Raw genomic sequence first — 14,417 nt, forward strand, 5'->3', positions numbered from 1 at the left:
GTAAAACAAAACTCGAGGCCGAGCTTGAAAAAATTGAGCTCATTACCTTGCTCGCGAGGTTTAATCCAAGCTCGAGTTCAACACGAACCTATATATAATTGCTAAATTATCGAATTTTTTTCTTCCAATATTTCCAATATAAAGATTTTAAATTTATGAATAAAACTATTATCCAAATTAATAGAACATTTAGTATGGTTATACAAAGATACAATCACGATAAATATTTTTATAAAATACAATGGATATATCATTTTATTTCACAAGTTCGAGCCGAGTCAACATTAAATCGGCTTGATTCCTTAACTTATCAGGCCGAACCTGAGCTCGAAGTGAACTCACACGAGCCGGATCTTAAACAAGCTGTTCACGAGGGGTTTCGTCTCATTAGTTGTACTTGTGAGTTGTTACAATGTGACGAGTGACGAGTGACGAGTGACTTGTGACTTGTAGTACCTCAAAGTCTCAGACTAACGAAGAGATTGCGAATTTACGATTGCCTTCGCGAGCTTCGTCATCATATATACATTCTCCCTTCTCTCTCAATACTTATCACTTTTAATCCATTCACCAACCCTAATTCATTCATCTTATTATTCAAATTCATTCATCCATGGGCTACGATGATGATCCGTAAGTTTTTCTCTATCTCTTATCTCTTTAGCACTAATTAGGGTTCCGAAACCCCCAATTTCTTTTTTTACGAATTGTTAAATCTGATTCGAAAAATTTCTCAGGTATCGTGATGAAGACGGAGAACCGTTGATGGACTACGACGACATCCAATCGGACGGCGAACAACCGCAACAAATCCCGCCAAATGACGATGTTCAGGATTTCAACGATTTCAACGAAGATGTTGACGACGACGACGGTGAAAATTGGGGGATGCAGGATGATTCGCCTAAATCAAACCCCGTCGAATCGTCAAAATCTCGAAAACGCCTTATTAAAAAGAGCGGCAATGACGATAATCATACGCCATCCGAATTCAATGATTTCGCGGATGATGATGAAGTCGGTGAGGCAGCGTACGACGATATTGTTGCGGAGAAGAGGAAGGGTAAGGGGGCGATGACGAGTGATGAAGGAAGAGGAGAGAAGAGGAAGGAGAAAAAAAAGTTGAGGAAAGATAAGTTTAGTACTGGTGGTGGCGGTGGTGATGGTGGCAGTAGCGGTGCGAAGCCAAAATTGAGTTTGAAACGGAGAAAGAGTGGTGGCAATGGCGAGGTGGAACCCGATGCCGATGTTAATGAGATGTGGGCTACTATTGCTGGTGCTGATTCTGAGGTCTGCTCTTATTTTCTGTTGGTTGATTGGTTAGCCAAGTTAAAATCCAGCTTTGATATTTTATGATGATTGAAGTTGATTATTTTGCACTTTAATGGTTTTCGACATGATACTTTGCAGTCTTTTCTGTTTATTTTCTGTGCTTTCTAGTAGTTTCATTGGAGTTTGGTTTATGCTAGTTATGCTTTTATTTGGAATGGTGTTGTTATGTCCAAATCGAGATCTTTTTCCCCTGTCTAATAAGTTTTTTTTCCTTTGCCTTGTATAATTCATTATGATTCTCGTTGGTCTATGTTTCTTCATAATTTGTGATAAGTTTGTGTTTATGAGGGGGATTCTGGGGATTCTGTAGGATTGTAGGTGTGTTGCTAGGCTAGATGGATATTAGATGTGCAATTTTTATTTCTTGCATTAAGTGTGATATCTGAAGTCACTACATATGCGAATATATGCTTGTTTGAGGAGTATAAGGTTTAGTTTAACTTGGGTTATTTCATGAAAATTATTCTTTTATAAAAAAAAACTTGTTTTCAATGCAGTTTAATTTGCATTTTATCTGTTTAGGATTAGATGTTTGGTCTATATCTTCATCGGTGAAGTTTGAATTGTTGAAAAGTATTAATGATATCGTTTATCATAATTGCCATAACTAAGGTTAAGATTCTTGTTTTCAATTGTTTGTATATTTTGGAGGCCATACATAATACATACTCTCGCTATATCTTTATGATGTTCCCATTTCATTAAAATGCTCCTCACATATATTCAAGAAATGGGAACATTGTGTGGTTATATTTCCCTCCTTGTTGGGGAAATAGTCTTATACGGCTTGCCAGGACTATAATTTTAAAACTGACATTTTTTTGGGCGAAGTTCATCTAGAGTGTGACAATTTCTTGTATAAGGTCGTCTTATACTAAGATTACCATCATCAAACAAACCATAATCTAAAATAAATTGAACTCTTAACCTTTTCCCCTTTCCCCATGCTTACACCATGACACTCTTTTTTCCCATAACCACCATTTCACAACCGACCTCCTATCTCCATGACTCCATCCACCACACTTTTAGGCGCCCAAGATCTGATAACCCCATGCTAATCACCATCACCCTTAGAATAACCACTTCTGAAGAAGGGTATACCTGTCAAACCTAGGTTACTTTTCGATTCCGGATATTATGACAAAGCCAACGGGTTTAGGGTGTAATATTCCAGGACACTTGTCGGCAGTGGAAAATCATACTACGAACCTCTTTTTGGAAAAATTGTAGTTGAAAATGGTGGTGTAGACGTTGATTATGGTTGGGTGACAGCATAGTGAAGTCTGAGAAAAGAGATGGAAGACGAGAGAGAAATAAATCGAAAGAAGTTGAGGATGTTAGGGAAGGAGGTGGCTATAAGTTAGGTGTGGGTATGGCGACACTTGTGGTTGGTTTGAGGGTGAAGATAGGGTGTTGAACTGGGTGGCTAAAGCATGTTGTGGGGTAAGGTGTGGGCATGACGGCTAATGGTGTCAATCGTGTCACTTATGTCCGTTATGGGTCAGGTACTCAGGTGTAAGCGGCTCAGATCATATAAAGTTTGGGTTGTGTAGGGTCAATAATAGGTTTGGGTTGATTATAATTCATGCCGGTCATTGTTACCGTGTCAGGTTATCAACATATATTTTATCTTATGTATTTAATTTTAGATCGATAATTCAAATTTAAAACAAATGGGAGGTGTATTTATTTTAGTTAATAAATTAGGATGAATGTCAATGTGGACATATTTGGATCATTATTAAGCTGGTTTGTAATCGAGTCATCTATTGAGGTTGAGTCAATATCTAGTCATGGGTCGGTTCGGGTTGGTTCAGGTATGTCGGGTCCGTTTTAGGACAAATGAGGTTGCTATCAGGTTCAGTTCAACCCTGGGTTTGGTTTCAGGTTCCTCGGGTCCAATCAACTTTTGCCAGCTCTAATCGCTGTGTTGGGGATGAGGGTCAAGGTGGTGGTGAACTGGGCATGGGTAGCGGTAGCATAAGTGCATAGGGATTTAGGGAATGTGATATGTTGATGCCACAGAACGTTTGGATTGGGGTTGGGGAGATCCGGGTAGCCAAATGGTTTGGTCTTGAGGAGTCGTGGTGGTCATGTCGGTCCGAGTTTAGGGCCCCCGGCAGCAGAGGCAGTCAAGGAGTAAGGGTGGGTTGTGAGAAGAGGGAAATGCAAAGATTTGCAAAAGTGTTGATTGGGTGTGGCAGACTGGCAGGTGTATCACACGTTATGTCAAGTAAAACTTGTTTTTCAGTGAAATTCACCTCTGAATAAGATTATATTTTTTTTCAGTACAACTTTACAATTCATTCTCATGGATGTGATTTAGTCAAAGACATCCTTTTTTGTAGTGAATACTCGTACTGATATATGAATCCTTTTATCAACAGGACGATCATGATGGTACAAAGACATTAGATGATGATAATTTCATAGATGATACTGGCGTGGACCCATCGGATAGGTACGAGGAAGGAGGTTCTCCCAGTCGTTTTGCTCAGGTAAACTTTTGATGGCGGCTTAAATTTATATTTCAATTTTCATCCTGGCTTGTGATTGCCAGTTTCATACTGCATGTCTGATACTCTGATCTCATTCCATCAAAATATCGGATTTTCGCATTCATCTCATGCATAATATTGTGTCCTACTAAATGTAGTTTCCGACTTTCTATACATGTTGAAGACCTTCATTCAGCATTCTTCTTAATATTCCACTACTAGATTAGTTTTCTAGACCTTGGTATTATTTGTTGAAGTTTGTTTGTTATGGCAGGCAGAGGAGGGTGAGGATGAGGAGGAGCTATTTAGACCGGGTAAGAAAAAGAAGAAAAACGAGAGAAGTGCTGCTGAAATTGCAGATTTGGTGGAGCGGCTGATGGCTGAACTTGAACTTGTGGTTGAAGAAGATGCTATTTTTAATCAACATGGAAAACCGGCTATCAATAAGCTCAGAAAGCTGCCTCTTCTTGTTGACGCCCTTTCAAAGTATGCCTTTTTCTCTCAACGAGTTCTCAAACCTCTGAACATGTTCTGTTCCAAAATTTCAGTGTGAGAGATTGAGAGCATTGATGAGTTTTTTGTGTTTGTTTTTCCCCCTTATTTTACTGGTGCAGGAAACAACTGCAACATGAATTTCTTGATCATGGTGTCTTAACGTTGCTGAAAAATTGGCTGGAGCCACTCCCTGATGGAAGCCTGCCTAATATCAATATACGCGAAGCAATATTGAGAATCCTAACTGACGTAATGCTAGGCTTTCTGTTATTTTTTTATGCATGAATCTTTATTCGAGTTCGTCTTAGATTCTCACTTGTCGCTTGTGCACTGTAGTTTCCAATTGATTTAGACCAATATGATAGAAGAGAACAATTGAAGAAGAGCGGTCTAGGGAAGGTCCAAAACTTTGCCTCTCTGTTTTGATATTACTTTGAACTACAATTCTATATTTTCGTCTCTTACACCTTTTTTATCCTTGTAGGTCATTATGTTTTTGTCAAGATCAGATGAAGAGACAACTTCAAATAGGAAACTTGCCAAAGAATTGGTTGACAAATGGGTAGGTCTCGCCTACAAGCTGTGGTTTTATTATGTGCTTTTATACGTGTCAAAAGGGAAAGGGAGCTTATAGAATACTTCAAAAGATAGAGAAAAGCTTACATATGTACTGTTGTACTTTTTCCCTTCTCCATTCTACAGTATCACTGGCAGTGTGAAAAATTAGCGATGAAGTAGTTTGGCAGCTAAATCTATTGGTATGTAATAGAAAGGGATGCTGTAAATTGTGTAAATGTCATAATAGTATTATAGAGAAGATGTCATAACAGTGTATATGAAGAGGACTTTGTATAAGATGATCTGTTAACCTGGCTGATTGGATTTTGCGTTCGGAATACAAAATAAAGATAATGTCCTCGACCTTAACTCCTAAAATAATACTCCGTATCTTTTACTGAGCTAGTGCGTATAACGTTTTACGTGATTCTTGTAGAGTCGTCCAATTTTTAACAAGAGCACAAGATTTGAAGATATGAGAAATCATGATGAAGAAAGGGTTCAAAGGAGACCTCCTGTGAGGAGGTGCGTTGTCAGTTTTACCTTACCTTTTGTTCTCTTTTCCCTGTTCTTTATGTCCTTTCCTGGTTTCAGTTGACGACCACGTATTGTTCATGAAATTTCTCTTCATAGGTTAATGACTGAAATTACATTTGCAGGCCAGCAAATAAAGCTTCGGCATTAGAATCTCATGATGATGACCTTGAATTTTCATCGTAAGTTGATTGACAGTTTGGTCTCACTGCTCTTATCTTTTTCATCTATGATGTTACGTTACCATCCACCACTGTAAGAGTGCTGTTTATATTTGAACTGAAAAATTTGTAACAGGGGGCGGAAGGCAGGCCCATCTGGTGCTAGGCTGCATGCTTCTAGACCTGAAGCAACACCCATGGACTTCACGATTCGTCCTCAATCCAAAGTTGACCCTGATGAAATTAGAGCTCGGTCTAAACAAGGGCAGCAAGATGAAAGACGTATGAAGGTAAGCCATAATGAAATTGAGATGTCACATGTGAGTAGAATCGTAGTCTAGACACAAGAAGCAGGTTGTGAACGGCCCTTCCACATGAAATTTACCAAATTTGTTTATTTCATGACAGATGAATAAGAAACTTCAACAGCTGAAACAAATGAAAAGGAGAAAGCTGCAAGCAACTAAAGTCAGTGTGGAGGGACGCGGTATGGTGAAATATCTATGAATCATACAAGAATGTCTTTGGGCTGACAAGGCACAATTAGAGAAAGGTCATGCAACTTGTTGAACACACCATAATCAAAATATGGTTTTAGTTACTGGGGTAAATGGGTTTGTCGCACTTTTAGTGTGACCATCTTTTAAGAAACTAGCTGTCCTTCGAGACTGCAAATTCGTAGGGATGTTATGTATGCGTTCTTCTGTTGAATTTTCCAAGGCGCAGCTAGTCATATTATTGTTCCATGACAATATTTCTTGCCCCAAATCTGTTTGGCATTCATTCTTGCCCCAATGTCTTTGGGCCGCTTATCTTGCCGCTGTTCGTTCAATTGATTATGTTTTCCCAGACCTATTGTTGGCATTCGAAGACGGTGGGGACATAGAGAGAGAATTTTCCTTTACCTTTTTTATATGCATGCGTGGAGATCCAAAGTTGTACTTTCACTTTTTACAATGCTGTTTTACAGATCCCTTGTACGCCATAAAACGGATATTTAGGATAATTACTGAGTTATTCATTGTCGCAGTCAATTCACATACATATAGAACTTTACAACAGTGTCACGATAAGGTAAAGCCTTGAGATTTGGCATAATTGAATTGTAGAGCCTTGAGATCATACAATCTCACTAATTATAGTTTTTGGAGTCAGGGGTAAAAACCTAATACTATGTATCTGAAGATCAACACACTTATTTATACGAGCATTTTCTAGAACTAGCATGGAATTTGAGTATTAGAATGTCATATAAAAATTGTTTACTTTTTGAGAAGCCACTAGGAATATTTTTTTTTTTTTTTTTTTTTTTTTGGCAGCTGTAAAAATGATTGCCTTACAACCTCATTTCAGCTTTAGCTAGGTTATGGGCAACCTTATTGAGACGACGAGGTATATTTAAACGAATAAGATCATAAGATTCTATAATGAATATCAAAGAACCAGGTCGACTTTTTAACATCCTAAAATTGTAGAATCGTAAGATCAAAGTGGAATTTTTTTTTTGGTGCGCATATCAAAGTGGAATTTTGATAACCATGCTTTACAGTTCCACACAAAAGCAATAGGTACAAAAAGCCGTTTAATTTTATCTATAATAAGCTCATATTTTCAGATAATACAGGTACAAGAAGCCGTTTAATTTACTTATGTTTCATTTGGTCTCTTAAACCTCCAAGTGGACCAAACCCCGCATCAACTGTTTCCTGTTTACCACAGCTGCACTTACTAGTATTCAGATTGGTACCACACTGGAGACACAAGCCTTTGCACCTGGAATCACATATTGAGTTTATGGTAATCTCTAGATGGATCAGGTCTCTTATCTGCTTCGAAATGTCGATTTCTTTTTCTTCTGGAGGGAAATAAAGCCTATCCTCAATATCAATCAAGGCATCATCTTCATCTTCCTCGTTTTCACCTGTCCGACTTGTGCTCTTTGTTTTCTCGTCACCATACATCGTTCCAAAGTTGATGGTATCAGGCTCCTCCACGGGTTCCTCTGTTAGCAAAAGTGAAAAGTTGGAAAACACGCTCTCGGCAGCTGCTTCACCACACCTATTGAAACCGATGGGACAATAATATAATAAAAAGTCATTAAGCTGTTCCCATAAAATCCATAGACAGGATTGATGAACTCCCATAAATATTCAAATAAACGAAGATAGATATACACTGTCATTTCATGCACATCTGTTTAGAAGAGTTTACCAAAAGATAGGATTGATAAACTCCTCCAACAAATATTTCAATAAATAGGATATATATTTTCATTACATCGTGCACAACACCTGATAAGGTCAAAACTCACGAGAGTCAAGATAGACTTTGTTCAGGAGGAAAAATGTTAGCATTAGGAGTCACCTTAAGAGATAATACCACTGTAAAATTTGATGGTGATATTATCAGAGGGACGATTGAACTATTGATAAAATCTAGTGAGACAATTTCCCAGTTTAGCGAGGGAAGAGATCGATATAGTATTGAACTATTGATAAACTCTTCCGCATGATATCACCTGAAAAAGAGATACATATTGCGTCGTCTCATGCACAACACCTAATGAGCAGGTGTGGCGCTCGAAACTCAGACGCATCAACCAACATATGTCAGGATAAAAGCTCTCGCCTCTCGGGATTACGAACCATCTAATAAGATGTTGCCTTTGCAGTAAACCATTGAAATATGTATTTGAGATAGTTCTAATATTTATCGGGGGAACCACCATAGTTAACAGGGTTTCACACACAAATTTCTCAATTTGGCAAGAAGAACATAGTATCGATAATCTTTTCCATAACATACCACAACAAAATGGAGATCATAGTCTGTCATCTCAAGCACAACACCTATTGAGCAGGTGGAGCGTTGGAAACTTAGACGCTTAATATTTGTTTAGGAAAAAACCTGTCAATGTACAAAATGGGAGCTATGTCCAGCCGAAACAACTTAAAAACATTTTTGAGCGAGCTGCGATATCATCTTAAGGATGAGTACAGGCACAAATTTCCCAATTTGGTGAGGGAAGAGAGCAACATAGTATTGGCAAACTCTTCAACAAAAAACCACCAAGAATGAAGATACTATCGCGTCATTTCATGCACAACACCTAATGAGTAGATGCAATGTTCGAAACTCAGACGCAGAAGTCAGCAGACATTGATGATACAAACTTTCTGGATTAGGGTCTAATTTATTTAAGAATAAGTATAGACATGAATTTTCTAATTTGGCAAAGGAAGAGACCATTAATTATAGTATTGATAAACTCTTGTAAATGATTTCACCACAAAACGGAGTTACATATTGCGTCATCTCATTGCACAACATCTATTGAGCAAGTGTAGCGCTCGAAACTCGGACGCAGAAGACAGCATTTAAGAAGTACTCCCTCAGTCTCTCGGTCATTTGTTGTCCTTTTCCATATTGGGGTGTCTAAGTGAGTTGTTGTCCTTTCTATTTTAAAAATAAACTTGATGAGAACAATTTGATCATTCACAGTCATTTTGAATGATCAAATTGTTCCACTTGTCATTTAGTAATTGACTCATTCTTCTTTCCTTCATCTTTGTGCCAAAACAAAAGAACAATAATTGACCGGGACAGAGGGAGTATATAATTTTGAATATTCCAAGTTGGCAAAGGAAGAGACCAATATAGATAGTATTGATAAACTCTTGGGAATGTTATTGCCAGCATTGAAGTTACATATTGCGTCATCACATGCACAGCACCTATTGAGTAAATGCAGCGCTCGAAACTCAGACGCAAATCTCCAGAAATTACCTAATGTATTATGTGCCTATTGCCTTAGTGGGAAACAACTTCAAAAAATGATTGGGACGGAGAGAGTACCTAATTAGAGCATATTATTGGCAAAGGGTATTTTAATCAAAGGTAAACAAATGATTGGGCCAGAGGAAGTACCTATAGCAAGAGAGGGTAATGACAGTTCTGATGATGCCATCAAGTCTAAGTTTACGCTTCTTTCGGGTTATATCAACAGACACGAGAACAGGTGTTCCGTCCAAATAATCCTTGACAGATTTGGTGACGCGTAAACCCATAGTAGATGCTGTGGAAGTAGAAAGCTGTGAAGAAAGCTTGGCCAAACCAAGGCTCTCCAAAGTAGTACAGTATTCAATGTGTGAGATTGACGAGTTTCGTCGATAAACAACACTACCTTCCCATGGGGATCCCTCATCATCATCTTCCTCATCACCCAAATCGAAATCGTACGTGATTTCCTCCTCAGTTGATTTTGGTGATAAAACCTGTCTACTTACTAAATTGTTATATGGTTTTTTAAACAGTATAGGAACAGTAGTAAAAGGATGAATGCAGTGCAGATTTTGGATTTGGGTTTTCAAGCAACACCCCCTTTGATTATTATTATTGTTATTGTTATTGAGGATGGGGTTTATGCTGGACAAGTAGTGTACTGACATTTTTAGAGCTGAGTCTGTGGGGGATTATTATGAATCATGAATGAGATAAGAGGGTTTGAGATGAAATTCAAGGATTAGGGTTCTTTAACTTGCTGCAATTTATAATACTGGGCAACCCCTGCCAATTTGACCGACTACTCATTTTCTAAGCCCAACACATCACTCACCTCGTACAATTGTAACTACACAGATTTTCATATACGGCGCATATTCGTCTATAGCTATAGACGGGCCAAATATCCATCCAGTTTAAGTAAAACGGGCCAAATGTCAACACTTTAACGCCAAATGTCACCAGTGCCATTTCCTAAGCTACAACAGGTAGTTTATTACATGGAAATGGTACTGGTGATATTTGGCGTTAAGGTGGTGACATTTGTCCCGTTTTGCTTAAAGTGAGTGAATATTTGGCCTATCTATAATGAGACGCTTTGTTGTAACTAGGGTAGAGCATGGATTCGATATACAAAAGAAATGTCGATACTTCCGCCTTTTAGTGTTTTAATGCAGATTGGATGCATTTGTGTGTAGATACCCAGTATCTGCGGAGACTCCAACAAACACCCGATGATTATCGGACTACAACATGTTTTGGGATCGCAGCGTTTGATCGACAGTTTGTGTACAACTTTACGTCGGAAAACTTAAAACGATTTCGAAAACAAAACATTTCAAAACATTTCAAAAATACCTGGAGTGTTTAATGCACAACGACGGGGTCGCGATGACATTAACTAGAGTCAAAACCGACACCAAGCCAAAAACCGACTCGAAAATTCAAATCCCGACTCCAACAACGAGTCAAACCGAGTCAACCACAAAAACAAAATATCTTCAAGCCTTCTATACTAAGTTTTCCTGGATTCATGAATGGTCAAGTACCAAACATGTGACTACAAAACCTAGGATAGAACAAATCATGATTGCGTTTGTTGTGATAGTGACAACACAACTCGAAGTGCCGCGATTTGGCTCGCGCCTCTTTGATCAGCCCAGGTGGCCACGTCGCTCAAAACTCACACAATCACTCATTCTCCTATAAATACCCCTCAAATGTCGCCCATTTGAGACTTACGCGAGTGTCCGCCCCCTCTTTTCTCCCTTAAAATTCTCGACTCGACTTCTAAAGTCACAATCCGACGCGTGTTTACGACCTACCGATCGTAAACACGAGCCTTACACATTGTTTGGTACCGTCATCGTGCATTAAACAACTTGTCCGACCACTTTGACCACTACACCATCACTAAACATTTAAAACACTCTTTTACTTACCAAAACGGTTTTAAACCGAGTTTTTTCCGATCAAACAAGTTGTTACACTTACGTCGGTCACTCGCCACAACCAAACATGTAAGTATGAGGGTGTAAAAATCCTCTTTTATTATGTTTTCATTTGTTTCATGACTTTAACATGCTAAAACATGCATAACATGAACCAAAACATGGAATAAACGAGCCAAAATCGATTTTTGTCCGAGGCGAGAAGCCCCTTGGGTCGCCAACAGGCTCGCACCTAAATGGGGTACTCAGACCAGAGATCAACCGTGTTTGTTCTCGTCATTTCCCTTAATCCATTTTCATATTTGTAATCGGTTTTTACCATTTCAAGTATTTTCGAAACCTTTTTGTTTCATTTTACATGTTTTAACCATAAAGCATTTTTCACCCTTGGTTCTTTATACCATGACGGTTAAATCCGTATTTCGGTGATAATATTTGGTTAATGACATTTAAGAGGTATTTTAAAGCCTTTCATTTCATTTCTTTACATTTTCAAAACAAACATATTAGTCACCAACACGAAATCATCCTTGGTTCTATATACCATGCCGGATTTTAACCCGAGTACGATGATGAGTACCGACTAATCACATTCAAAATGGACTTAAAACAATTAGTCCATAATCATTTTCAAAACTATTCATGTCAAGCTTGTCAAAACCGAACCCGACACCGAATATTATCAAACAATGATGATTATTCGAGTCTAGTTCTTCAAATCAACAAATGCGGTCTAAACGACCCTTCCAAGATCAAACCGGGTTCAAATACCCACTTTCAACACGTTTTACAACGTTTTCTAAACAGTCAGAACACGGCATACAGCCGTTGGCTAACCCGCGCCTCAAGCAGGCCTTTTCTTTCTCATTTTCAAAACCAGATGGAGGCTCCTTACACCGCCGGCTGGCTCGCGCCTCTTATAGCCGTCTGGTACAGGGCTTGTTCCCTTCCAGCATTAGTCCAGGACGATCCCGACTCCGGTTAACCCGGATATAGGACGGATCAGATGACTATTCGAACCACATTTGCAAAATGCCTCACTAAACCAAATGGATCATGTTATGCACCCTAAACCTACTACGGTAAATGGATGTTTAATTTCCGTCTTGCATGCAAATCAATCATTAATCCAACTCGACATCTTATACTTGATACTTGGATTAAATCAACCGACTTAGAAAGCTCACATGTTAAGTTTAAATCATTGGATGCGCATTCATGCATTTAAACCGTTTTATCAACTTTTGCATTCAACCAACCAAGATCGATCAGTAGAGGCCGCTAAACGCGGGCGGGATTGGGTGTCTGATTAAAGGGCTTCCCAATATGTACCTTCACCTCTTACTCAGAAATTTCGGATAGTGGACGACCTTATCCAGGGCGTACGAGAGTCATTCTAGAGATAGGATGCTAAAGAGGGACGATTTCCTTATCTTTAGTACCTATGTCAAAACGCTGCTTTGTGCTTCGATTTGACCGAGGTATAAAGTAGAATTCGAACGGGTTCCAGGCATCCCACAAATGCTTAATGGCGACTCCGAACATCTCTAATCGTTTCGAGACCTTTACCGAGACGAAACCGACCGATCAAAAACGATCCGGTCGAAAGCACCTTTACGCCGCCGAGTGTGACTTTCAAAAAGACCGCTGCCGTTGTCCACAAATCGGCTGGGCATACGCAGGTGGGCCCATGTCCACAGATTGGCGACTCTGCTGGGGAAAACTAGGACACTTACGTCTTTGTGATCCCTAGATGGTGAGACTCGAACGAGATCTTGGTTGGAATGCATTAATTGATATTACGGTCACGGTCGGGTTCCTTGTCCGGGCCCACAACCTAACCTTTATCGACCAATTGGCTCGTCTCGTCGGCGTGAGGTTTCTCATCCCCGCGGTTCGAATCCCGATTGAGTCAAGCATACCATTGACGTTACACATTTATGTTTCGTCAAAGAGCTTTCATCACTTTCGAGCACGAGGCTAGGGCACCCTCCTTACACATTTTGTTTGGATTGGTATCCCTCTCGCAAATCAGGGTTTGATTGCTTGGTGTGTAACCCACCCTCTTAAGCCAAAACCCGTGTCAGCATGATGCATAATATAATGAAACTGCGAGTGCTTATGTGCTACTTGATCATAAGTCCTTCCGTGTCATTCTGCAAGCTTTCAAAACACCTTTTTGCGCCGTTATAATGGCCATTTCAAACCTCGGTCTTTCGCCGACCGATGCACGCCTTTCTAGGCCGTCGTAATGACGATTTTCAAACCCGGTTTTGTATAACCATTTCAACACGCCTTTCTAGGCCGTCGTAATGACGATTTTCAAACTCGGTTTTGTATAACCATTTCAACACGCCTTTCTAGGCCGTCGTGATGACGATTTTCAAACCCGGTTTTTGTATAACCATTTCAAATCACCTTTTTACGCCGTTATAATCGCCGCGTCTAGACACGGATTTTAACCCGTTTCGCGCCGACAATGGCTCTTTCAAAACCCGAGAAAAGCACACACCCTTTTTCTCGAGACACTTTCGGGATCCCGAGGACCATACACCGTCCCCGAGACCTCTTCAAACATTTAAAACCCGATTTTCAAAACATACAATTTTGAATTTCAAAACCGTCTTGGGAAGCAACACGCCGTTTTCCGAGCCGACTCAAACTCAAACCGTCTTTTGCAAATAAACTTAAGACAACCCTTTTCAACTGATCAACTTGCGGAGATTTCTATCTTCGGAAGCCGCCCATTAAAGCGACAAATGAATCTTTTGAAAATTTCTATTTTCGAAAACTTCAGTCCACCATTCCAATTCCGCCTCGTGTCTATCGAGTCAAAGCAAACGTACTTATAGGTCTTTACTTATGAGTCGTCTCGCCACGAGACCGATCTAATGGCGTCACGCCGTCATGTCGGACCCGTGTCAAAGGTTCGGTCAAACACCGTCACGTCATAAATCGAGTAAGCACCGAGGGACCACACACGGTCACCCCGTCTTGTTGAGTCGATCGTGGTCTCGTCCTCTGTGTTGTCTGCGTTCAGTCTTGGAACCATGTCGGATTGAGTTGTAATGTGAGCCGTTTTTCTGCCTCAAAGCCATGGCCCC

The 14,417-nt window shown here is 39.7% G+C and overlaps 2 protein-coding genes across 2 annotated transcripts; one reads left to right on the forward strand and one right to left on the reverse strand.

Annotated features, from left to right (window-relative positions):
- The first annotated feature begins 368 nt into the window (after positions 1-368).
- LOC141642716 (protein IWS1 homolog 1) lies at positions 369-6,349 on the forward strand. Its single transcript, XM_074451609.1, has 11 exons — positions 369-633; positions 738-1,290; positions 3,723-3,833; positions 4,108-4,319; positions 4,448-4,577; positions 4,665-4,727; positions 4,813-4,890; positions 5,323-5,411; positions 5,546-5,602; positions 5,718-5,871; positions 5,990-6,349. Exons 1-11 carry the CDS (start codon positions 614-616, stop codon positions 6,086-6,088), a joined length of 1,566 nt encoding a protein of 521 aa, XP_074307710.1. The 5' UTR covers positions 369-613; the 3' UTR covers positions 6,089-6,349.
- A 797-nt stretch (positions 6,350-7,146) lies between these two features.
- LOC141642717 (large ribosomal RNA subunit accumulation protein YCED homolog 1, chloroplastic) lies at positions 7,147-10,194 on the reverse strand. Its single transcript, XM_074451610.1, has 2 exons — positions 9,509-10,194; positions 7,147-7,639 (listed from the first exon to the last, which is right to left on the reverse strand). The coding sequence occupies exons 1-2, from the start codon at positions 10,027-10,029 to the stop codon at positions 7,225-7,227; spliced, it is 936 nt and encodes a 311-aa protein (XP_074307711.1). The 5' UTR covers positions 10,030-10,194; the 3' UTR covers positions 7,147-7,224.
- Positions 10,195-14,417: the final 4,223 nt, after the last annotated feature.

This window comes from Silene latifolia, chromosome 2, assembly GCF_048544455.1.
Source record: "Silene latifolia isolate original U9 population chromosome 2, ASM4854445v1, whole genome shotgun sequence".
Classification (NCBI taxonomy): domain Eukaryota; kingdom Viridiplantae; phylum Streptophyta; class Magnoliopsida; order Caryophyllales; family Caryophyllaceae; genus Silene; species Silene latifolia.

Excerpts from the sequence above, each read along its gene's own strand:
- LOC141642717 (XM_074451610.1), bottom strand. The coding sequence starts at position 10,029 with ATGTCAGTACACTACTTGTCCAGCATAAACCCCATCCTCAATAACAAT. Across the intron at positions 7,640-9,508 it reads ATTACCCTCTCTTGCTATAG|GTGTGGTGAAGCAGCTGCCG; the intron begins GTACTTCCTCTG and ends CGGTTTCAATAG.
- LOC141642716 (XM_074451609.1), top strand. The coding sequence starts at position 614 with ATGGGCTACGATGATGATCC. Across the intron at positions 5,412-5,545 it reads AGGAGACCTCCTGTGAGGAG|GCCAGCAAATAAAGCTTCGG; the intron begins GTGCGTTGTCAG and ends TTACATTTGCAG. Across the intron at positions 5,872-5,989 it reads AAGATGAAAGACGTATGAAG|ATGAATAAGAAACTTCAACA; the intron begins GTAAGCCATAAT and ends ATTTCATGACAG.